At 36.0% G+C, this 24,052-nt stretch overlaps 1 protein-coding gene across 2 annotated transcripts; it reads left to right on the top strand.

Moving 5' to 3' along the window:
* Positions 1-9,876: 9,876 nt before the first annotated feature.
* Positions 9,877-23,260, top strand: LOC101416927 (C-type lectin domain family 7 member A-like). Of its 2 annotated transcripts, XM_004451205.4 has the most exons (6): positions 9,877-10,096; positions 11,940-12,038; positions 13,179-13,304; positions 14,406-14,557; positions 15,795-15,913; positions 22,102-23,260. In XM_004451205.4, the coding sequence occupies exons 1-6, from the start codon at positions 9,883-9,885 to the stop codon at positions 22,232-22,234; spliced, it is 843 nt and encodes a 280-aa protein (XP_004451262.3). In that variant the 5' UTR covers positions 9,877-9,882; the 3' UTR covers positions 22,235-23,260. The 2 variants fall into 2 exon arrangements, with proteins under 2 accessions (XP_004451262.3, XP_004451265.2); XM_004451208.4 differs by lacking the exon at positions 15,795-15,913 and having other exon boundaries at positions 9,905-10,096; positions 22,102-22,289.
* The last annotated feature ends 792 nt before the right edge of the window (positions 23,261-24,052 follow it).

Raw genomic sequence — 24,052 nt, 5'->3', positions numbered from 1 at the left:
TGTATCCTGCCATTTTGCTGAAGTCATTTATTAGCCCAAGTAGCTTTGTTGTGGAAATTTCAGAATTTTCTAAATATAGGATCATGTCATCTGCAAATAGTGAGCGTTTTACTTCCTCTTATCCTATTCATATGTCTTCAATTTATTTTCTTGCCTTATTGCTCTAGTTAGAACTTCTAATACAATGTTGAATAACAATGGTGACAGTGAGCATCCTTGTCTTGTTTCTGATTTTAGAGGGAAAGCTTTCAACCTTTCCCCATTGAGAATTATATTCGCTGTGTGTTTCTCATATATGCATTTATCATATTGAGGAATTTTCCTTCTATTCTGATTTTTGAAGAGTCTTTTATCAAAAAAGGATGCTAGATTTTGTTGAATGTTTTTTCAGCATTGATTGAGATGATCATGTGGTTTTTTTTCCTTCAATTTGTTAATGTGATGTATCACATTGATTGATTTTATGTTGCATACCAGGAATAAATCTCAATTGGTCATGATATATAAGTCTTTTGATATGCTACTGGATTCAATTTGCAAATATTTTGTTGAGAATTTTTTATCTATGTTCATTAGAGAGCTTGTTCTGTAATTTTCTTTCTTACAGTGTCTTTGTCTGTTTTGGTATTAGGGTAATGTTGGCTTCATAAAATGTGTTTCATAATTTTCCCTTCTTTTCAAATTTTTGGAAGAGTTTAAACAAAATTGTTATTAATTCTTTCAAAATCCTTAGTAGAATTCACCTGTGAAACCCTTTTGACCTAGACTTTTCTTTGTTGAGAAATTTTTGATGATGGATTCAATCCCTTTCAATGTGATTTGTTGGTTAAGTTTTTGTATTTCTGGTAGCATCAGTGTAGGCTGTTGTGCATTTCTAGGAATTTGTCCATTTCATCTATTAATAGCTTGTCCAATTGTTGGCACACAGACATATACAGAACATTGCACCTCAGGTCAGCAGATTATATATTCTTCTCATGTGCTCATGGATCTTTCTCCAGGATTGACCACATGTTGGGCCACAATAAATTCAAGAAGATTGAAATTATACAAAGCACCTTCTCTGATCATAATGGAATGAAGCTAGAAAACTATGATATGTGGTAGAGGGGGAAATTTCGAGTAATAGAAGAAATTTTAACATACAGGTGGAGAAAGTGGCCACAGTAGTTGCTGAGGACAGGGAGAGGGTAGAAGACATGTGATGTGGAGGCATTTTTGGGATTTTGAGTTGTCCTAAATGATACTGAAGCATCAGATGCTGGACTTTATATATCCTGCCATAACCTGCTGAAAGTACTGAGGGAGAGTGTGAATTACAAGGTAAACTATTATCTATGTAGTGCAGCAGTGCCCCAAAGTGTGTTCACCGAGTGCAACGAGTGCCACAATGATGAGGGAGGTTGTTGGTGTGGGAGGAGTTGGCTGGGGGGTATACAGCAACCTCATATTTTTTAATGTAGCTTTTTTTGTGTGATGTATATATCTTCAAAAAAACACAATTTACAAAAATGATGTGGGGGTGGGGAGTGGGTTATAAAGGAACCTCATGGTTTTTAAAAAATGTTTTTTAATGTAACATTCCTTGTGATCTATTAACTTTACTTAAAAAAATAAAATAAAATAAAAAAAGAACACACTCTTAAATAATTAGTGGGTCAATTTCTCAAAACTAATGAAAATGAGAATACAGTATGTCAAAACTATTGAGATACAATGAAGGCAGTGCTGAGAGGGAAATTTGCAGTCCTAAATGTCTATATTAAAAAAAGAAAAAGAGCTAAAAGCAAAGACCTAATTGAACAACTGGGGAAACTAGAAAAAGGACAACAAATCAATCCCAAAGCAAGTAGAAAGAAATAAATTAACAAAGATTAGAGCAGAAATAAATGAAATTGAGAACAGAAAAAAAATAGAGAAAATCAACAAAAACCAAAAGCTGATTCTTTGAGAAAAAAAAATTGATAAACCACTAGCTAGACTAACAAAGAAAAAAAGAGAGAAAATGCAAATAAATACAATCAGAAATGAAAGGGGTGATGTTACAACTGACTCCATAGAAATAAAAAGGGTCATAAGAGGATATTATGAGAAACTGTATGCCAATAAACTAGACAGCAGATGAAATGGATAAATTCCTAGAAATGCACAAACAACCTACACTGATGCTACAAGAACTACAAGAACTGAACAAACCAATCACAATAAACAAACTGAATCAATCATCAAAAATCTCCCAACAAAGAAAAGTACATGATCAGATGGCGTCACAGGTGAATTCTACTTGACAGTTTGGAAAGAATTAACACCAATCCTGTTTAAACTCTTCTGAAAATTGAAGAGGAGAGAAAAATACCCAACATATTTTATGATGCTAACATCACCCTAATACCAAAGTCAGATAAAGATACTACAAGAAATTAAATTACCCAACAATCTCTCTAATGAATATAGATGCAAAAAATTTTAACAAAATTCTTGCAAATCAAATCCAAAAACAATCCGAAGTGGGACCTATTCCAGGTATGCAAGTGTGGTTCCATATAAGAAAATAATTAACACAATAAACCACATTAACAAATTAAAGGGGGGAAAAAAACCATTTAATCATCTAGATTCGTGAAGAAAAGGCATTTGACAAAATCCAGCATTCTTTCTTGATAACAACACTTCAAAAGATAGGTATAGAAGGAAATTTCCTCAACATAATAAAGGGCATAAGTGAAAATCCCACAGCCAACATTGTAATCAATGGGGAGATGTTGAAAGCTTTCTTTCTAAGTTCAGGAATAAGACAAGGATGCCTATTGTCACCTCTATTTTTCAACATTGTGTTAAAAGTTCTAGCTAGAGCAATTAGACAAGAAAAAGAAATTCTTTAAAATTGCAGATGATATGTTCCTATATTTAGAAAATCCAAAAACATATACAACAAAACAACTTGAGCTAATGAATGAGTCCAGCAAAGTGGCAGGATATAAGATCAACATTGAAAAATCAGTAGCATTTCTTTTTCTTTTTTCTTTTTTTCAGTTAGGCCAGTAGTTTATTAAGAAAATGAGAGAATAGAACTGGGAGAAAATAACAGATTATGAGTCTGAGGTATACTTGCAAGCTCGTCCAGGCTGCAAAAGAAAGGGCATAACAGGCAAAAAGGGGCTGATTTCTATGATTTCCAGACTACAAATCCCTGTTACAGATTACAAGTCCCCAGTAGTACTTGCATGTGGGTCCAGGCAAGGCAGGAAAAGGTCAGAACAGGGCATGAACAGGGCTGGTTTGGCGTCCATGATTGCTTTTTAAACCATTAATTATTCTACCCCTTTGCTAATTTTGGGGGAGGAATCCCAACTGTTTGTTTGGTTACCCCACCTATCATTTCCCTTGGGGTCCCAATGGCAAGACCCCTTGAGAATTTCCAGGGTTTTCCTTGATTCTGGAGGAAATCCCATTCTGACTGGGGAATTCTCTTGAGATTCTTCCAGCAACCATCCTGTAAGGTCTTTCTAATGGGTTGGGTGGGTAGGTTTCCCACAGCCATATGTTTTCATGACCACAGTTTTTTTTGCCAGGTTGCAGATTTGTCTCTTATTCCCTAATCTAACCTACCTCAACTCCCACCTCCAAGGGTTTACACCTTTATTCTTAAAGGGGTGCTGAAATATGATGGTCATTTTTCTGTAATTACTTCCTGCTGATTAGGAGCAGTATATCCTACCTGACAAGGTATAAAACTCTCTTGCTATTCTATCACATTTGATAGAAGACAAATCTGGCATGTGGGTAAAACTGGATGAAATCCTAGTATGCCTAACAAGGCATTGATTCTGGAAGATATAAACTTAATTAGAATTTTGAGTATATATGGTCTTACCAAAAGGATATACACTAGATAAAAGCAAGCTGAAGAGGAAATCAAGAAAAATATTCCATTTACAATAGCAACAAAAAGACTCAAAACAGAGAGGAATTAATTTAACCAGCAATGTAAAGGATCTGTATTCAGAAAACTACAACACACTACTAAAAGCAATCAAAGAAGATCTAAACAAATGGAAGGACATTCCATATTCATGAACTTTAAGACTGAACATCATGAAGATGTCGATTACTTCTACCCAAATCGATTTATAGATTCAATTCAATACTAATCAAAATTTCAACAACCTACTTTATAGAAAAGGAAAGGCAATCACCAGATTTATTTGGAAGGGAAGAGGATCTCAAATAGCCAAACATCCTAAAAAAGAAGAGCAAAGTCTGAGGACTCATCATGTTGCATCATAAAGCTACAGTGTCAAAACAGCATGGTATTGGGATAAAGATAGACACATTGATAATGGATCTGAACTGAGAGTTCAGAAATAGGTCCTCAACTCTATGTTGGATAAATCTACCAAATCAACTTTCTGAGACAGAAAAGTCTTTTTTTTTTTTTTTTTGAGGTACTGGGATTGACCTAGGACCTCATATATGTGAAGCAGTAGCTCAACCACTGAGCCACACACTCCCCAAAAGAGTCTCTTCAATAAATGGTGCTGGGAGAAGTGGATGTCCATAATCTAAAGAATGAAAGATGACCCCTATCTCACTCCCTATATAAGAATCAACTCAAAATGGATCAAAAACCTAAACATAAAAGTCATGACTATAAAACTTAGGGAAGATAATGTCAGGAAACATCTACAAGACCTTCTAATAGCTGGGGATCTCTTAACTCTTATACGCAAAGCATGAACAACAAAAGAAAATATAGATAAATGGAACCTCCTCAAAATTAAACACATCTACACCTCAGAGGACTTTGTGAAGTGAGCAAAAGACAGCCTTCTCAATGAGAGAAAATATTTGGAAATCACACACCAACCAAATGTCTAATATCCATGCTATATAAAGAGATCCTACAACTCAACAATAAAAAGACAAATGACCCCTTTAAATATGGGCAAAAGACCTAAACAGACATTTTTATAAAGAAGAAATATAAATGGTGAGTAAACACATGAAATAATGCTCACCATCACTGGCTGTTAGGGGAATGCAAATCAAAGCTACAATGAGATACCATTTCACACTTACTAAAATGGTCACTGTTAACAAAACAGAAAGCTACAAGTGTTGGAGAAAATGTGGAGAGATAGGAACACTTACTGCTTATGGGAATGTAGTATCATATAGCTACTGTGGAAGTCTGTTGGCAGTTCCTAAGGAAGTTAGAAATAGATCTACCACGTGACCCAGCAATGCCACTACTCGGTGTGTACCCAGAAGACAGTGACACAAACAGACATCTGTACACCAATGTTCACAGTGATATTACTCACAATTGCCAAAAGATGGAAACAACCAGCGTGTCCATTAAGTCACAAATGAAGAAACTCTGATATCCATACACCATGGAATGTTATTCAGCCATAAGAAAAAATGAAGTCACATATAACAGCGCAGATGAAACTGGAGCCCATTACATTGAGTCAAGCAACTCACGAACAAAGGGGAAAATATTGCTTGACTTGGCTATTATGAACTAAATATGATGAACAAATTCATGGAGTTAATAGCGAGGATATAAGTCACCAGAAAAAAATAATTTGGTTAGAAAGTTAAAAGCTAAGGTTTGATCTATGCAGAATTGGTAAGAAGTTGTTTGGAAATGTTTGGAAATGAATAAAAATGGTGAAAGCACATCACAGGATTTGTAATTAGTAGCACTAACAAGATTATTATAGTGGTTTGTTCTTTGCTCTTTTGGGTTTTTTTGGGGGGGTAATGAAAATGCTCTAATATTGATTGAAGTGATCAATGCACAACTCAGTGATTATATCAAAAGCCATTGATTGGACACTTTAGATAAATTGTATGGTTTATGAACAAAAAAAGTAAAAGGGTGAGTTTGGGGAAAAATACACCAAATGTAAGATACGGTCTATAGTTAGTAGTAACAATTTGAAGATGCTCTTTCATAATTTGTAACAAATGTTTCACAACAGTGCAAGGTGTTTGTGGTGGGGTGCTATACGGGAGCCCTGTATGATGCTATGCATGTTTGTAAGTTCCCAACTTTTACTGTATACACTTAATTGTTTATGGGTGTTCATGTATGAATGATATACTTCAATAAACTGTGTTTTATTTTTTTAGGGGGTACCAGGGATTGAATCTATGACCTCGTACATGTGACGCATACACTCACCACTGAGTTACACCTCCTCCGCAATAAGTTGCTGGTTTTTTAAAAAGATTTATTTATTTATTTATTCCCCCCCCTCCCCCAGTTGTCTGCTCTCTGTTTCCATTTGCTGTGTGTTCTTCTGTGTTCGCTTCTATTCTTGTCAGCAGCACCGGGAATCTGTGCCTCTTTTTGTTGTATCATCTTGCTGTGTCAGCTCTCTGTGTGTGCAGGGCCACTCCTGGCCAGGCTGCACTTCCTTTCGGGCTGGGCGGCTCTCCTTACGGGCGCACTCCTTGCGCGTGGGGCTCCCCTACGCGGGGGACACCCCTGCGTGGCACGGCACTCCTTGCTCGCATCAGCACTGCACATGGGTCAGCTTGTTTTTAAAACGAAAAAAAAGTAGTCTGCTTTTCTTTGTTATAACCATGTACCAGCAATTCTAAATAATGTCAATGATAAAATACTCCCTGAAATAACTTTCATGCCTGAATTTCTAAACAGTAAGTGTAGTTACTCTTGAGTTATATAACTGATATGATATATGACATAATGTAATACATGATATAATAATAATTTGCTTCAAATTAGCACAGTTATGTTACTTATCCTTTAGTAAGTATTAGTATTCTATATGGAAGTTAATTAACAGAAACACCTAGTTACAAAGAAATGTATAGATTCAGCTACAGGTGGTTTGTTTTTTTGTTTTGTTTTGTTTTGTTTTTGCTTTTAATCCAGTTCCCTTTTTTTAACCTTTCAAAGTTGTTAAAGCTTCACCAGAAGGCATCTGCTGGGAACATCGTCATCCCACACTTCTCATGTAAATCCAAGCCTTAAACTCCTTGTGGAGTAAAAAGGCTACTTGCTATTTTTAAGTTCATTTATTTCTGAGTTGTAAAGATTATTTCCCCTTACCCATTTTTAGGAATTCCTGTATTCCTGCATTCAGTCTTGGTTACCACAGCGAGGACTTCTTTTTCTTGCCACTACAGTGGGAACCTTAGCAGCAGGTATTAGCTGCTCCAGGTCTTTCAGAGATGCATTATATGTGTTCTTTTGGAATCAGTTGTAATGGATTGGAATTGCTCAGGTTCACACCGAGAACCTCTTAATTCCATTTGCATCATTTGTAACTATCCCTTATGGAACTACATATTTCTGTGTTCAGACAGTAGATTTGAAATAAACAATGATAGCAGGGTGAGGTGAGGTTATAAAGACAAAGAAACAAAACGAGCTACTTCACTTGTCATTCTATGGGATTCCTTGGAATTTTTATTTGTATCATAAAAAGTTTTTCAACTTGTAGAGATACGTGAAACACTATAGAATTAGTACTAAAGAAACAAAAACATTGCATTATCACAATGGAATATCTGTGAAATTGGCTTCTTATAAATCAATACCATATGTATACTTATGTACCCTTTTCCCTATATATATATCTGTTACATTAGTAAAAAAACTTTTCAAAATTAGAATTAATAGGAAGTGTTCTTGGTCAATCATAAGCACATGTGTCGGTCTATATTGTCTACTCAACACGAATTTTGAAAAAATTAATTTTGATGAAATCACCGACAAATTGAAGATAAGCATCTACAACAGAAAGGGTAATGTTATTGTTTATTACTATGATGTACCAATGGTAGAAATTATTTCTCCCTTTCCAAAAATGCATTAATATGATTCAAAAGATTTTATCTATGTAATTAAAAGTATTTTGTGCTATAACATATATTTTGATATTGCTATTGGCATATACTCATTTATTTTTGCTGTCATGATTTTACACACAATGTTGAATATGAAGACTTCACTATCTACATTGTTTTCTGACCATTATTATTTATTCCATTTTGTGATTATTATTGAAAATTATTTTGCTCTATAGAGGCACAAAAAAGAAATGAGATGCTGCTGATGTTAAATATAGTAAGAATTCCAGGACCAGTGAGAAAGGAGAGTTCCAAGCAGCTAAGAACAAGAAAATGCCCCACAAGCGCCATCTCTTCCTGCAGAGCATGGGAAGGTTCAGCACAAGGACTGTCTGGGTGAGGTGTACATTCTCCCACAAAGTAAATGGAAGAAAAGGGGCTCAAGGCAGGAGGGATCTTTGAGAGTATGTATAGAATAAGAAAAATGTACCAAACTGAAATCACTGGAATTGTCAGATGGCAGGAACGTATACAGAGTCAGAAAGAGAAGGTGGAGTGAGATTAGATGGCGAACAGCACATCTATGAGGGTTTATTGATTTTTAAATTTATTTTTAAATTTTAGTCCCAGACAAAAGATGATGTAAGTTTCTTTACTCTTAAATATTCTTCTTTTAAATATTTATTGAACATTTTTTTGGTCCCTTAGCCAAAAGGGGTCAATTTTATCAGAGTAATAAAATAGAAAATAGATAAAATAGAAAAAGGTAGTCATAGAGAACAAAAGTCATTTCATACACAAAGACTCTTCCATTGAGATCAGAATTGACAATATGAAGTCATCTCCCCCAGTTACTTCCTGGGAGTTGCACCATTCCTCATGCAAGAGTAGGCTGACTCTTCTTCCTTGAGCCATTTTAATTACTCTGTGAAAAATTCTATGGTATTCCCTGCTTAATAAGGGCTTTATTAGAGACCTGGAAAGTTGAAAAATATTGAGATAAGTTCTGCACTACCACTATGCAACATATCTACAAAAAGTTAGTACCACTTTTGTGGCAGAGTAAGGAGGAACCAGCCACATATATACTCCCTGTAAACTCTCTTCCATTTTGATTTGGGTTAGTCAGATATCTTTGCAGTCTACTCTCTTCACAGTTTGGCAAATGGGTTGGGCACCACTCTAGTTTCCAGCAGTGATAAGTATTTTGATGCAGTCATTACCATGAAATCTGAAGAGAAAAAAGTCACACATTAAGCACAATAAACTCTCCATGGGATGTTAATTGCAACATAAATGAACAAAATGGTTTGATTCCTTGCTCCACTTTTTAACTAGTTTTTAAAACCTGAATTTCCTATGCCTCATTTTCTACAGTTGAAAATAGGAATAATAATATCTATGCACATGGGCTTGTTGAAAAATTGAGATTAAATGAGGAAATATGTGCAATGTGTGGTACATTGCACATAGTGATTGTTTAAGAAATAATAAATAGTTTAAATTTATTAGTTCCTGACAAACCCAACGGGATTTCATTTTTATGTATTGTTACAACAGTATATTTGCTTATGGCATCCTTCATATACCTACCTGTGAGTTTCCCTGGTTAAGCAATGAGCTTTAAGACAAGTATCATTTATTCTTTTATCCCCAACACCTACCAATTTAAAAGGTGAACATTCAAAAATGTTTACTGTGAGAATGAATGCCCAAATGAATGAATTGATAGTTATAATGACGCAATAGTGAACTGAAGGTACCAAAATTGTTTAATAGTTGACATGTACCGACTATTTAATGATATCAAATTCCACTGCGACAATCATGGGAACAGAATAAGATGTTAATCTATTCTTCTTTTATTTGGTCTGAAACAAAAGTTCTAGCTACTATCTGCCTTATAATTTTCTTAGAGTTAAAAGTCTCAGAAACAGGATCTCAAAACACAAAGGGGAAATTACCACAGCATAGTTTCCATTTCCTGCTTTTGGGTATCTTGTTGAACTACATACACTCAACTTGTTGAACCTCAGCCAATGGCTATGCCACATGATTCGACTCATAGATCCTCTCTTGTCCACAGACTGTAGTCTTAGAAGATCAGAAGGAGAGAGGAGAGAAATTTCACATGCTGTGTCTGTCCAAGGACTCAACAGAACAATGGAATACCATCCTGGTTTAGAAAATTTGGATGAAGATGGATATACACAATTAGATTTCAACTCTAGAGGCATCACCAGGAAACCTGTGATCTCAGAGAAAGGTAATTTTCTTTATGCCTTGAACACTCTTATTGTCATCATCTAAATTACTTAAGAGGAGAAAATTTTAGAGATTCATGATTTGTAGGGCTTTTATTAAGATATATTTAAAGGTCAGGGTTTCAAGTGACTGAAGGCAGTTTGGATGTGCACGAAGACTTCTTAGCAATGAGTGGCTAATTGTTACTTTTTAAATTAACTGTATGATGACAGAAATACTTCAGCAGTAAAGGAATGGTACTAAGTGAGATCATAGGCAAAGATGAAGGCGTTTCTATAAGAGTGACTTGTAGCTTGTTCATTAGAAAGGTACAGGTTGTAAAATGTGTATAATGTTGTAGATGAACAATATCAGGAGATAAGAAAAAAAGAATGAAAAGATAGAAAATAGGTGAGGGAAGGAACTGAAGGCAAAAGAACTTGTAATTTATGGCTAAAAGCCACAGGCAAGTCAGAAGTCATAGGTTTAGAATCCTCAGTTTGATATGATTATTGTCATGAGAAGATGATTTGGGTATCTACCTCTCCATCCATCTGTTCATCCATCCATCCATCCATCCATCCATCCATCCATCCATCCATCCATCCACCCACCCACTGACCCACCCTTCCATCCATCCATCCATCCTGGAGCCCACTCGATTAAATGCAATCCTCTCATACCTACTACTCCTTCTGACCCTATCCTTCTCTTTGTTCCCAGCCCAGGGGTTCCATCCTCCGGGTCTAACTAGCTGAGTCCCTAGGAATGGGCTGCCCCTCAACCAGAAGGGGGTGGAAGAACCCCAGGTAAAGACAGGCCTCCCACCAAAAACCTGCTCTAACAACAGGAAAAATAAAAACTATCTATCTATCTATCTATCTATCTATCTATCTATCTATCTATCTATCTATTTATCTATCTATCTATCATCTATCTATATTTAATAAAAAGGAGTTCTTGGGATACTGGTGAAAATACAGAAAATGATCCCTGTCCCAATTGCAGGTCATGGGTCTTAAACAAAGTCTATGGAGAAGGACATTAATAAAAATCTGTCACTTCATAGAAAGAGTGATTTGGTCCTCTCTATGAGCCTCCTGTTTGACTGTTCTTACCACACACTCTCAGTAAAAGGAAGAGATGTGTTCTTATGGTGGTGATGTTAATGCAAAATTGGTTCCCTGTTATCACCTAGAGAGAGTATTCACAGGCTTTAACATCAGAATTTTCTCTCTTCTGCTTTCTGCTTATTCACATTGCATCACTATTTCCCTCTCACCACTTGTGCAATTCTTTTCTTGGGCAACTGGTGGAGAAGAGAGGAAAACTGGGTGAGGGAAGAGGGAGGGAGGCCTGCGTGTTTATGCTTATGTGTGGACAACCCTGAAGTATCTAAAATGTGCGAGTAGTCCCTGAACTAGATGCTTTTACATCTGTTAGCTCATTTATTCCCCACAAAAATCCTTTGAGGTGAGTATCATTATTCAGTTTTACACAGAAAATTGACAAAATAGAGGGAGTATGCTACTCGAGATAATATACATAAAAAGGAATGCTCCATATTTTAATTTTGCTTCCCTTAGTTATCAGTGCCCTTTCCTCTCTGTTAAGCTGCATCCTCCAAGAATGAGTGGATTTTAGGCTTGAAAAGTATTAAGACCTCAAGACATCAAATGTGGAACTGAAATTTAGAGTGCATAGAGATCACAACACTCCTCAAATTCAAGTTCCCGGAAAATGCTCAGACTAATCCTCCTTGTGTGGGTTTTTTTGGCAGCAGCAATTAATGATGAAATATAGAATTAAAGAGTACTATGATGCCTCCTGTTTCTTTTTAATTTCTGCCCCGTCTGGTTCCTCAGGAATTTGTTCTTCCTCTCCTTGTTGGCGTGCCATTGCTGTGACCTTGGGAATCCTATGCCTGGTGATACTGGGGATAGTTGTGGTCCTGGGCACTTCGGGTGAGTGTCTGTGTGGATGCTTAACCACAACCAACATTTAATGAGTGTTTATTATGTGTCAGGTGCTCTTTTGAGGGCTTTACATGCATAAACCCATCTGATCCTCACAATCTTTTAATCTTTACCTTAATGCTATTGAAGTGGTGCTCGTAATTTCCATTTTACTTAGAAGTTAGAGATAGGGACATTATTTTACTTTTCCAGGGTCATAAGCTATTAAGTGTCAGAGCCATGGATAAAAAATTAGGCAGTGTATCTAAAACACTAATCTTTGTAACCATATTGATCTCTCATTTACCTTGAATTGTGGTTTCAAAGGTGTGGAATTCTAAGGGTAATTTAATATAAGGAAACCAGTGGAATTGAAGAAGAAATTACAACATGGTGCTATTTTCCTAATGACAGAAATTCACTAAAAGGACCACAAGATATTTTTATGAGTGTTGTTACTTAAGAAAATTGTTATACCTTATTTTAGCCCCAAATTGTCTAAATATACCAGGAAGTTCCTGTGGCACTTATGGAGAACTAAGTAGATATTTTGTGATGGGTGGATATTCCCTTATGTTAATATTTTACATCTCATGCTTTCTGCTGTTAATAAAGGACTACTGTGCCTTCCCAGAGTCTGCCCTAGATTCCTTAGTTAGTCAAATGTTTACTGAACACATTCTATATTATGGGCACTGGGTAGGTTTTCAAGGAGCTCTCACTTCTAAAAAGCAAAGAGCAGATAGGATTGCTGCTCTCTCACATCTATCATGGCTCCTGTCCACTCATTTCTTTTGCCTGCTGCTGGCCTCCATCATTACTGCCCTATGTTCCCCTCCTTTTCCTCCTCTCCTCTCTTCTTGCTTCATTTTTTCTCCTTTTTTCTCACTATACCTCCTTTAAGGACATTATTTAGCCTTTCCATCTATTGAATCTAATCTGTCATCTATTTATTTGTCAGTCATTAGTATCTGTCAGTCAATCAATCATCTATCTACTTATCTAACATGTTTTCCTCTTCACCACCTATTTATCATTAATCAGTTTTGTATCCCTTTATATCCCAGCAAAAATGTGGGTTTGGAAGTTTTAATTTTCAGAGTGGATTGATTTTTTTTTCTGTCACCGTTATTCTGATGGTATATGAAGTTACTTGGAGATCTAATTCAGAGAGCAACTCATTGGAAAAGGGCAACTTTACATCAAGAAATAAAGAGACGCATAGCCCAACCACACAAGAGAGCCTGTTTCCTACCAAGACTCCCACAGCCCCAGGTAAGAGCAGAGTTAAAGGATTAATGGAATCCTTGATTCCAGGAAGTTCATTTTTGGGGCAGAGGGTGGGTGAGGAGAGTTCACTTATATCCCATGACTGTACATCTGATTAAGGCATAGTTACCAGCATTATCACAATATTATGTGGCCCTGACATATACACAATTAAGTGGTATCATAAATACCCCATGAATGTGTTCAAATAGTTCTACCTAAATTAGATTTTTTTCCAAATCAGTAACTGATTAATAAGTAGTTTCATGCATACACTTATAGGAGATTTTATAATTTGATGCAAAGGAAATATGTGTCATTTTGGGAAAGTGACATCTTAATGCAGTATAGTTAGAAAGAATGAAAGGGAGGGAAAGAAGAAAGAATGGGAAATATTGCATAGAAATAAGAGGTTAAATTAAAAACAGTTAAAACACTGAAACCTAACAGCTATGTTCCTGAAAGCATGGGTTAAATTTTTCACAGAGAGTCATACAATTTTACTGATTTGCCTTACAATTTTCTATACACTGGACATTCATTTCTAATTACATCATAATTGATTGTGACAACAATTTAACTTTATTTGCATCTTAGGACCCACACCCCACACTATTTTTATCAAGTAGGTAATAATGTACAGTAGGGATACTCTGTTATAGAAATAACTGCCTCATACTTTTCTTATTTGAAAAGCAGTGTTCTAAAATGAATCTAATACATGTAAAATACATTAGGTAACATAAAAGTGCCTTCTTGCCTCAATGACCGATTTTGAGTGGATTTATCTGAGGGAGTAATATGCGAAGGGAATGCTGGACTGAATTTGAAGGAGTGGAAGAAAAGCAAGGGAAGAACAGGCTTGACTGTCTAACACTCTGTTTTTAGTTGCTCAATTCACATTTACTTTTTAAATTTTAAGTATTTGGGAGTGGTTGAATGTAGTATTCTTTATAAAATTGTATTCCTATAGTTTAAAGTAAAAAATGAAACACATTAATAGCAATTCAGTGATGGTTTATTAAGTGTCCTCAATATGAATGGTGCTTGCACTGAAAGAGTGAATTAGTATGATAGGAACCTCATGGCACTATCTTTTATTTCCAGGAATATTTTCCAGCCCTTGTGCCCCTAACTGGATCATGCGTGAGAAGAGCTGTTATCTATTTGGGACTTCAGAACAGTCCTGGAACAACAGTAAGACAAAGTGCTCTCAAGAGGGTTCTACTCTCCTGAAGATAGACAGCCCAAAAGAACTGGTAAATGTGACTTCAGTTATATTTATCCACAGTCTAAACTGAGCAAAAAAATAGAGAGAGAATATAGGCAATGATAATTTTTCCTAAGACAAAGTCATTTTTGGCATTTCCCATAATTATAATAATAGCATGCATTAAATATGCAAAGTGTGAAATACATGATTTTATTTTTAATTAATTAATTTTTAAAACAAGCACATTTTACCTTAAAACATCATTTTAAAACACAATCTATATTTGCATGCCTAGAATTATCAGGCAATTATTCATTTTGGTGGGTTCGAATTTCAATATTTAAAATGATGGAGGAAAACAGAAAATTTTTCTCCTTTATAATTATAAAGACAAATAGCAAGAATGACAATACACATTTATAAATCATTTATTCATTGCAAGTAACTTTGCTCATATAATTTGTAAGAGAAAAGGAACTATTCAACAGATGCAGAGCTAAGTATATGGTATTAGCTAAAATTACTACAGGAGTTTAAAGAGAGGTCCTTGTGGACATAAGAGATTTTACAGAATTAGGAAGGATGGATAGAACTTCAATGAGAACTGAAACAGGCTAATAGTCAGGAAGCATTCCACATAATAAATCTGAAGTAATTTATAACTTCTGCATCTACTCTCATCATCTTTATGTTTTGTTTGTTTGTTTCTGGCCTATCTTACTCAAAAGTTGTAGTTCATATCAAAGTGATTGAAAGCAGATATTTGGCAAAATAAAAGCACTGAGCTAGAATTTTGTTGGGCTCTTAGAGAAGTCTGCAATTGTCACTAAATAGTCCAAGATTTGTCAACAATTTAAATATCATCATTTAACCCAAGATGGCTTATTCACAGAACATGTTAAACTATTTTTAAATTGTCATCCAACTCAGAGAAAAATATCTTGACAAAGGTAGTAGAAATTTATATTTTCAATTTAAGGGGGAAATAATGGTTCGTCATCTATGAAAATTGCCTAGAGGGTCTGTTATCCTTGGATTTTGCCAGTAAGGTTGAATGGAAACAGTACAATATTGACATCCTGCATTTATTCTTTTTTGGAAAGTTCAACCATAATGAATTTGATGAACTGAAACATGCCTTTGAGATACTCAGTGATGTTAAAATTTAACACCTTTTAAGGCTGATCCCAGTTTACAATGTTTATGAGAGTTTCTCTCTCTCTCTGTCTCTCTCTCTCTGTTTCTCTCTCTCCTTTATGGTTTGTGTTTGCGTTTCCCTACAGGAATTCATAGAAAGACAAATGTCTTCCCAGCCTCATGCCTCATTTTGGATAGGGCTTTCTCGGGCTTCGGCCAAAGGACCATGGCTCTGGGAGGATGGCTCCTTGTTCTCTTCTAACTTGTAAGTATCTGGAAAGATACTTTTCTCAGAGCAGTGAAAGTCTGTCAAACAGTTAAGAACCTGGTTAGTTTGCCACAATATGAGACAGAAGAGGGGTTGAGAGAGAGAACCAGAGCAGTAGAAATGAGGTGGAGGAGGGCTTCACAGTCAAAAGAAGCTGAGGCCGTCTAGCGCTATCACACTAGAGGTGTTCCCTCAGTTGCATCACCAGCAGAGCATCTGGCCTCTGGTCGAAGTTATCTGGTTAAGAAGCAATCATTATTGCTCACTGTAGCGCTGTGGTTCACAGCGTGGACTTTGAAAACAGGCCTAAGCTTGAGAGAAGGATTGTCCCATTCAGGGGTCATGTGGCCCGGGGCAAGTCACTCTCTGCCCCCAACTTTCCTCCTTGATAAATGAGCTGAAAAGAATACCTCTTAGAAATGTGAGATAAAGGAGATAAAATAAAATCACTTAGCACAGTGCCTTGCACATAATAAGTGCTTGATACATGCTGTTGTCTTTCATTTTAAAAGCAACCGCATCTCACATGTTATAAAGCTCTTTTAAACCTATTTCAAATTTGCATGTGACACATTCTTCCTTATAGCATGTGTAAAGCAGCAGCTTCCTGCCAAATTGATAGGAAGACTAAAGGAGGGCTTGTCGAGTCCAGCCTGGCAGGCATGAGCATTTATTTAGGGGACTTATATGATGTCCTCTTCCTTGGCGGTGGGAGGAAAGAAGTATTTTCTGTGCTGTATTGCCTGTGCTTCCAGCAAAATGAGAGTTTTTTTTTTTTTTTGTTTGTTTGTTTTTAATGAACTGGGGCTATGTGAAGCTGAAGGGGAGCTGCCTTCTAAAGGAAGCAGTGACAAGATTTGACAATAATCTTCAAGAGGTGCATGACTTTTACAGGAAACAAGTCCTAAAGGAACAGGTGTTTTCAGCAGGGCAGAAGTTATACATTGGTGGGAAGGTTAATTAACTTAGGGGCGATTAGGCAGTTTGAGGAAAACATATATCACAGCAGCCTTCTGGACAAACAGTTTAAGCACTTTAATACAAGATCTCTTGATCAGTCAGGAGTTACAGGGGCTTGCAGTTTTATCAATTTAGAAATGCTGCTATAGTTTGGAGTGGGGGAAAGAAAGAGCTGGAAGGGTTGGAGGAGAAAATGCCAGGTCATGTGTGCTGCATAGCATGTTGCTGTCTTCCTACCTGCAATTATCTTTCATTTATATTTTTAACATTTAAAGAATATGAAGCTATATTCCTCTTTTAAATTCTTATTGTTGTGTGTGTTTGTGCACCCATGAGTGACTCAAGGTTTTCTTTTTTTTTTCATTAGTCTCACAAGGTGTTCTTCAATTTAATGTCTTTACAAAGAAACAGCTTTTTGACTTTGTTAATTCTCTTTCTGTTATTTCATTCACCAATTTAACTCTCTCTTTATTATTTCTTTCTATCCAGATTTTTTTCAGTTGAATTTGTTATTCTTTTTCTATGTTCTTGTTGTGGACATTTGGCTCATGAATTTCAGCCTTTTTTTTAACTCGGGTATGTAAGATTAACATTTTAATATATTTTCATTGCCTTCCACTTCAAAATACTTTCTATTTCCATTGTGACTTGTTGTTTGGCCCATGAATTGCTTAGAAATGTATTTCTCAGTGTACATACAAATGGGTGTTCTAGTTACCCATTTCTTTTAGTTTTCAGGCTTCATTCCATTGTTGTCAAGGGCATACTTTGTATGATTGCAATTCTTTTATTTTTGTCTGCTTTTTCCTCTTTTCCTGAGAGAATTGTATTAAAATCTTTCACTTTGTGGATTTTTCTATTTCTGCTTATAGTTCTGCAAATGTATTTTCTAAATGTTTTTTATAAATATTTTGAAACCATGTTATTAGGTCCATACAGATTTAGAATTGTCTTATCTTTCTGGTGTATGGCCCATTAAATGTTACTTTTTTCTCTTTCCTTTCCTTCTTTTGGACCTGATTTAGCCCTTTTTATTATTCCAAGTTTTCTTCTGTTTGAAGTTGACTTTTACTATTTTTCAAGTGGTTAGTCTTGAGATTGCAACATGTATTCATCACTCATCAATGTCTAATAGTAATTGGCAAGTTTGTCCTTTTCTAGGACAATATAAACCTCAGAACACTCTTTTTGTACTCTGTTTATACCCTCCCATGTTTTAATGTTATAAATGTTGTGTGTTTTAATTATCAGACACATATATTTTGCATTTTAATATCTCCGAAACTGGACTTTGAGTTCTCTCAAGGGTTAATATTTGTTTCTACCAGTCAACTAGGAGCAGGGCCAACCAGAGACTACTTGGAATTAAATTTTCCCCTGAAGAGTCTTTGGACTGCACAGCTGATATGAATTAAGTATCAGAAGTGCATGAATCCTGCCTGTGGTTCAAATTCTCAGGGGATACACATATTTTTTTCCTCTCACCTTCTACCTCCTGTCAAGACTGAATAATGAAGGTTTCATGTTATTTTCTGTTTGGCAAGTTTACTTTTCATTTACTCTTACACCAAAATAGCCCTTTGTTCTGCATGGTTCCCTATTAAATTTTTCAACTTGGGTGAATTTGTTTCACAGGATAAATAAGTTAAATAATAGTTTATCTTACAATTAATGGCATCTTGGCTTCAATAAAATATATGACTAGAAGAAATTAGATTTATGGCTTTTTGCAGTCAGTATTCATTCATCTAGATTTACCCAAGTATTCATTGTTCTTATGGTTTCTTATTCTATTATGCCTCTTCTCCCTTTCATTTGGGAATAATTGCCTTTTGTTTGAAGAATACTGGTTACTATTTCTAGTTTTTTTGAGATTCTCCAACCATTTTTATTTATTTATTTATTTAAAATATTTACTGTATACCCTTATTTTTTTCCCAAATTCTACTCAATTTATTCATTTTTAAAAATATATTACATTAAAAAAAATGAGGTCCCCATTCACCCCCACCACCCCCACCCCATCACTCCCCCCATAGTAACACTCTCCCCCATCATCATGACACATCCATTGCGTCTGTTGAGTACATCTCTGGGCATCGCTGCACCCCATGTCCTGTGGTCCACACCATAGCCCACACTCTCCCACATCCCATCCAGTGGGCCATGGGAGGACATACAACGTCCAGCAATTGTCCCTGGAGCACCACCCAGGACAACTCCAAGTCCCGAAAATGCCTCCACATCTCATCTCTTCCTCCCATTCCCCGCACCCAGCAGCCACCATGGCCACTTTTTCCACACCAATGCCACATTTTCTCGATTATTAATCACAATAGTTCATGAATAGGATATCATTAAGTCCACTCTAATCCTTACTGTGTTCCTCCTTCCTGTGGATCTTGGCTTGGTTGTGTCCATTCCACATCTATGTCAAGAGGGGGCTTAGATTCCACATGGATACTGGATGCAATCCTCCTGCTTTCAGTTGTAGACACTCTAGGCTCCATGGTGTGGTGGTTGACATTCTTCAACTCCATGTTAGCTGAGTGGGGTAAGTCCAATAAATCAGAGTGTAGGAGCTGAAGTCTACTGAGGCTCAGGGCCTGGCTATCATATTGTCAGTCCAGAGATTCAAATCCCCTAGATATATCTTAAACCCCAGCACCAACTACAATTCCAGTAAAGTAGCGTGAAAGGCTTGTGAAAAGAGATGCCATCACACAGTTCCATCACACAGAAACAACAGCTCCAAAGAAGGGCCAACTGACATGGCAGTGAACGTCATCTGCCATGACCATAGAACCTGTGGGTCTCTTTAGCTCTCAAAAGGACCAATACCTGGGGTTGTATCTACTTTATCTGTCTCTACTATTTCTTTTATATTGATTCTATTGGGCTTGAATTTCCTCCCTGTTTACCTAAAATGTTGTTGAGAAATGAGCTGTTTGAATGTAATATATCTTTTTAATGTCTTCCTTCAGTTTTGAAAATGTTCTCAGCCATAATTGTTTTAACTATTTCTTCTTCACTGTCTTTCTCCTCTTCTCCTTGGATTCCTACTGCACGCGTGATAGGCTCTTTCATAATATACTATGTGTCTCTTATGATCTTTTTCTTTTTCTTTTTTTTTTTTTTCACTCCTTGCTTTATACCAGATATGTACTCTCACATATTTTCCAGCTCACCATTTTTCCCCTCATCTGCGGCTTATCTGTTCTTAAAGTCGTCCATTAAGTTCTGAATTTGGAATAGTACATTTTTCAGTGCTATAATTTTACCTGGTTATTTTTCAAATATAACATGTCAGTGTACATAATTCCTCCTTGTCTTCCAAAATTGTTAATATTGTCTTTTAGCTTCTAGAACACACTAAGTATAGTTGTTTTAACATCTGTACTTGATAATTTCAATGTCTTGTACTCATACGTATCTTTCTATTATATACTTTTCTGCTGGTCTTCATTCCTGCTGATTGTTTTTTCTTCAGATGTCCTATTATAATATTTTTGATAATGTACTTGACATTGCACATAAAAATGACAAATTAATTTGAAATTTGTAGGTTGGCTTATCTTTTGCTTTTGGCAGGCATCAGTGATTGTGAGCATATAAATTGCTGAGCATGATTATATTTTGATTTTAATATCACTAAGCTATTTTACTTCCATTGGACCAAGGGTGATGAATTTATTAATAAACAATTTGCAAAATATTTCCTTCTTCTCTATAGCATTTGCTTTGTCTTGACTTTCATTTTACTATTACTATTTTAAACACTCCACTAGCAAACTCTCTTTTTTAGTTAAAATTCTTTTTAATTTTTAAAGAAGGTTTAGATCACATAAATGTTACATCAAAAATATAGGGGATTCCCATATACCCTCCCCCTGCCACACTTCCCACATTAACAGCATCTTTCATTACTATGGTATATTTGTTGCAATTGATGAATACATATTGAAGCATTCCTACTAACCATGGACTATAATTTACATTATATTTTCCACTTTGCCCTGAAGAATTTTGTAGGTTTTGACAAAATGTATAACGGCCTGTATCCATCACTGCAATGTCATGCAGGGCAATTCCAGTATCCAAAATATGACCCCATGTACACCTATTTTTCCTTCTCCCCTCAGAACCTCTGTTGGCCACTGGGTTTATATGAATGATACAATTTCTTCCATAGCTAGATTAACCATAAGTCTTCTTTAGTCCATTCTTGCATTGCACCCTTATGTTTGTTCATTCCTCCATCTTGAGGATTTGGGGACGATGATGCCTCCTCTGTTTCTGATTGAGAAGGGGCTTAGATCCCATGTGGCAGATGGATGGAACTGTCTTGCTTGAAGTTGTAGATACTTAGATAACTCTTTCTAAACTCACATGTTACTACTCCTTGGTTTGCTGGCTGGCAATAACCATCTATCTCTATCCATAGTCACAAAAACGTGACTGAAAAGGAAAATTGGGGGAAGAGATAGCCAGCCATAGTTTCATCTGAGGCCCAGCTCAAAAGCAGTTTCATGGAATTAGCCTAGGTATGTCAACAGCAGGATTTTCTCAAACCTTTGTTATGAGGATCAGGAAGAAGAGACAGCTCTCCAACATGACAAGTACCAGAGGAAACCCTTTGTACTAAAGCTCAAGGATGTCAGTACAGAGCAAGGTTCCACTTGCCCATGATATTTATCATTGCCATCAATCATTGTATTGTACTCTAATTCTGCCTTTATGATGTGTTACAATATATAGGGTAGTTTGCTCTTCCTTTAATTGGCTTTGACATGAGTGATTCTTGATTGAGTTTTGGAACCCATTTTAGCATTTAACTACTACAACTTCATCAAGTTATTAAATAAATATATATATCATTAGTTTCTTGCTTGATTTCATTAATAAACATTGAGATTAGAGGCTATAAAAAAAGTAAATGATCTTCTATTAAGAGTCAATAGCTTTTCTTCTTTGTCAGAGCTTTATTTACTTTATCCAACTAGGAGCATTTCTTGAAAAAATATTAGTCATTTTTCTGCTTTATTATTGGATACTATTCTGGTATCACTAGAGAACCAGTCCAATATAAATCCAAGGTCCCTTTTCAATAATATTGACAGTTCATAAATTCTTTTCTGAGGCCAATATCCTTACCACTTTTAGTACCAGGTAGAAACTATTACTTATATTTGTTCTAGTTACTTTGTTGTATTTTGTTTTAACAGGTTTCAGATCAGAAGCACAGATACCCAAGGAAGGTCATCTCACAATTGTGTGTGGATTCATGCATCAATCATTTACGATCAGCTCTGTAGTGTGCCATCATACAGTATTTGTGAGAAGAAGTTGTCAACATAATGGGGATGTAGGAGGGCCGTGAGATGTGTGAAGAAGAAGGGAAGGCAGAAAACTGAAAATTGTGATATTTGAAGTAGAAAAAAAGCTGAAAATATTATAGAGACCAACACATTTATCTTTGCTGAGAAACAGAATGGAGAGGCTGTGATTTCTGCACTTATCAGTACTACAGGTACATCAGTATTATGTTTGAGCTAACAGAGCCCTGGATGGGAATTCAGGATAGCTAAGTGGAATTTTCATATTACCATTGATTTGGTATTTTCCTAGGATAAGCTATAATGTCTCTGTATTTCAGGAGGATCTTAATTTCTGGTTCTACCAGAGTAGAATCCTATGTTTTCATCAATTGTTGTCCTCAAAAATTATTAGTGGAGTAAACACTGTGTGTTTGCATGGTTTGTTTATCAACTTCTAGAGTATGTCATATATAGGTAGTATGCAAAATGTATTTCTGAAAAGCTAACAAAGAAATGGGAAAATCTTCACACAGTAAGAGAAATTTTATTATTTTCTTCATCATTATCCAAAAGCAGCATCCTCATCTGATTTTTCACAATTAAATATCCCAGAAAGCAGGTCTGCCACATCTCTATTAGGACTCTATGTAATATGAAATTGTAGGATAACTGCCCTTCTGGGAGAGCATTCTTTTAAAATTGTATTAATAAAAATAAATGTAACCCGGTAACAAATAAGTAACCCATCTCACTGACATGTCACATTAACATTTTGGAATCTCAAACATTTCCGTTTTTTATTGTTTATGGTAGTGAAAACTCTTGCAATTTTTTTAGTTCCCTAGTCATTACTTTAAAAATATATTATTAGAATATAATTATGTTTCCTCATGAAAATATTTGTCTGTCTTTTTAAAAAAATTTCTTACTGGACATATTTATATTTCCATTGGGGAGTTTCATATTTTTGGGGAAGTATTTGTATCCCTCCCATCTTGATTAATATGTACCCATAAATTGTGTCAAGTTCTTTAGAGATTCTTATTAAAGAAAACTTTGACCACCACATTATATGCCTGTGTGTAGTTATCACCATCACAAATTGCCTTCTCCCTTAATGTGATGACAAATTTGGTACTGGGGATGAGGTAGGTGTTGTGGACACTTCTGTGTTGAAAAATATATTTGGGATCTTAAACATTTTTAAAAAATCAAAGAGAAGAAGACAAAGATTTTTGGTAAAGTTTATAAACTTTATATATATTAACTATATATATAAACTTCTGTTGTGACTGAAAAAAATGTGAAAAGGGCAGAGATAATCCAGACTAGGAGTAGGAGTATGCTTAACTGGTTTAAGTAGTTAAGGCAAGTGTGGAATTTATACTATGCCTGTGGGGGGAAAAGGCAGCCAGGTCTTAAGGCCGCCTCTTCCTAATTTTTTTTTAGTCTAAGTGACTGGGCAACTACGATGGTAAGCACCTGGGTGATATGTGTCCCTCATGTGGATTGCCACTCCTCAGTCTGAACCACCTTGCTATTGTAAAGTCTTGCCTTCTTTACCCTGTAGTTAGACTGGAAGGGCAAACAGAAGAAATCTGAGAAGTGCAACCCCTTCAATAATTGTTCAGGCAGAGAACGCCCAAATGGAAAATGCTTGCTACTTCCCCTCAGCCTGATGGATCGGATCTGGCATTCAGAGAACACGCTCTCGTTCTCGGGGAGGGGCTGGGTCCCTCCAGGCAGGAACTGGAGCCAGAGCCCTTCCAGCTACTTGAACATTGGCAATGCCTTGCAGAGCCTCGGTTCCTGGTCTGTCTCAGGGTATCCAGGGGGCTCGGGGTAATCCCAGCACCCT

Source organism: Dasypus novemcinctus, chromosome 20 (assembly GCF_030445035.2).
Source record: "Dasypus novemcinctus isolate mDasNov1 chromosome 20, mDasNov1.1.hap2, whole genome shotgun sequence".
Lineage (NCBI taxonomy): Eukaryota > Metazoa > Chordata > Mammalia > Cingulata > Dasypodidae > Dasypus > Dasypus novemcinctus.
The sequence above is the reverse complement of the archived record's forward strand: the minus strand, read 5'-3'. Positions and strand labels throughout refer to the sequence as shown.

Excerpts from the sequence above, each read along its gene's own strand:
- LOC101416927 (XM_004451205.4), top strand. The coding sequence starts at position 9,883 with ATGATTCGACTCATAGATCCTCTCTTGTCCACAGACTGTAGTCTTAGA. Across the intron at positions 13,305-14,405 it reads CAAGACTCCCACAGCCCCAG|GAATATTTTCCAGCCCTTGT; the intron begins GTAAGAGCAGAG and ends TTTTATTTCCAG. Across the intron at positions 15,914-22,101 it reads TCCTTGTTCTCTTCTAACTT|GTTTCAGATCAGAAGCACAG; the intron begins GTAAGTATCTGG and ends TTGTTTTAACAG.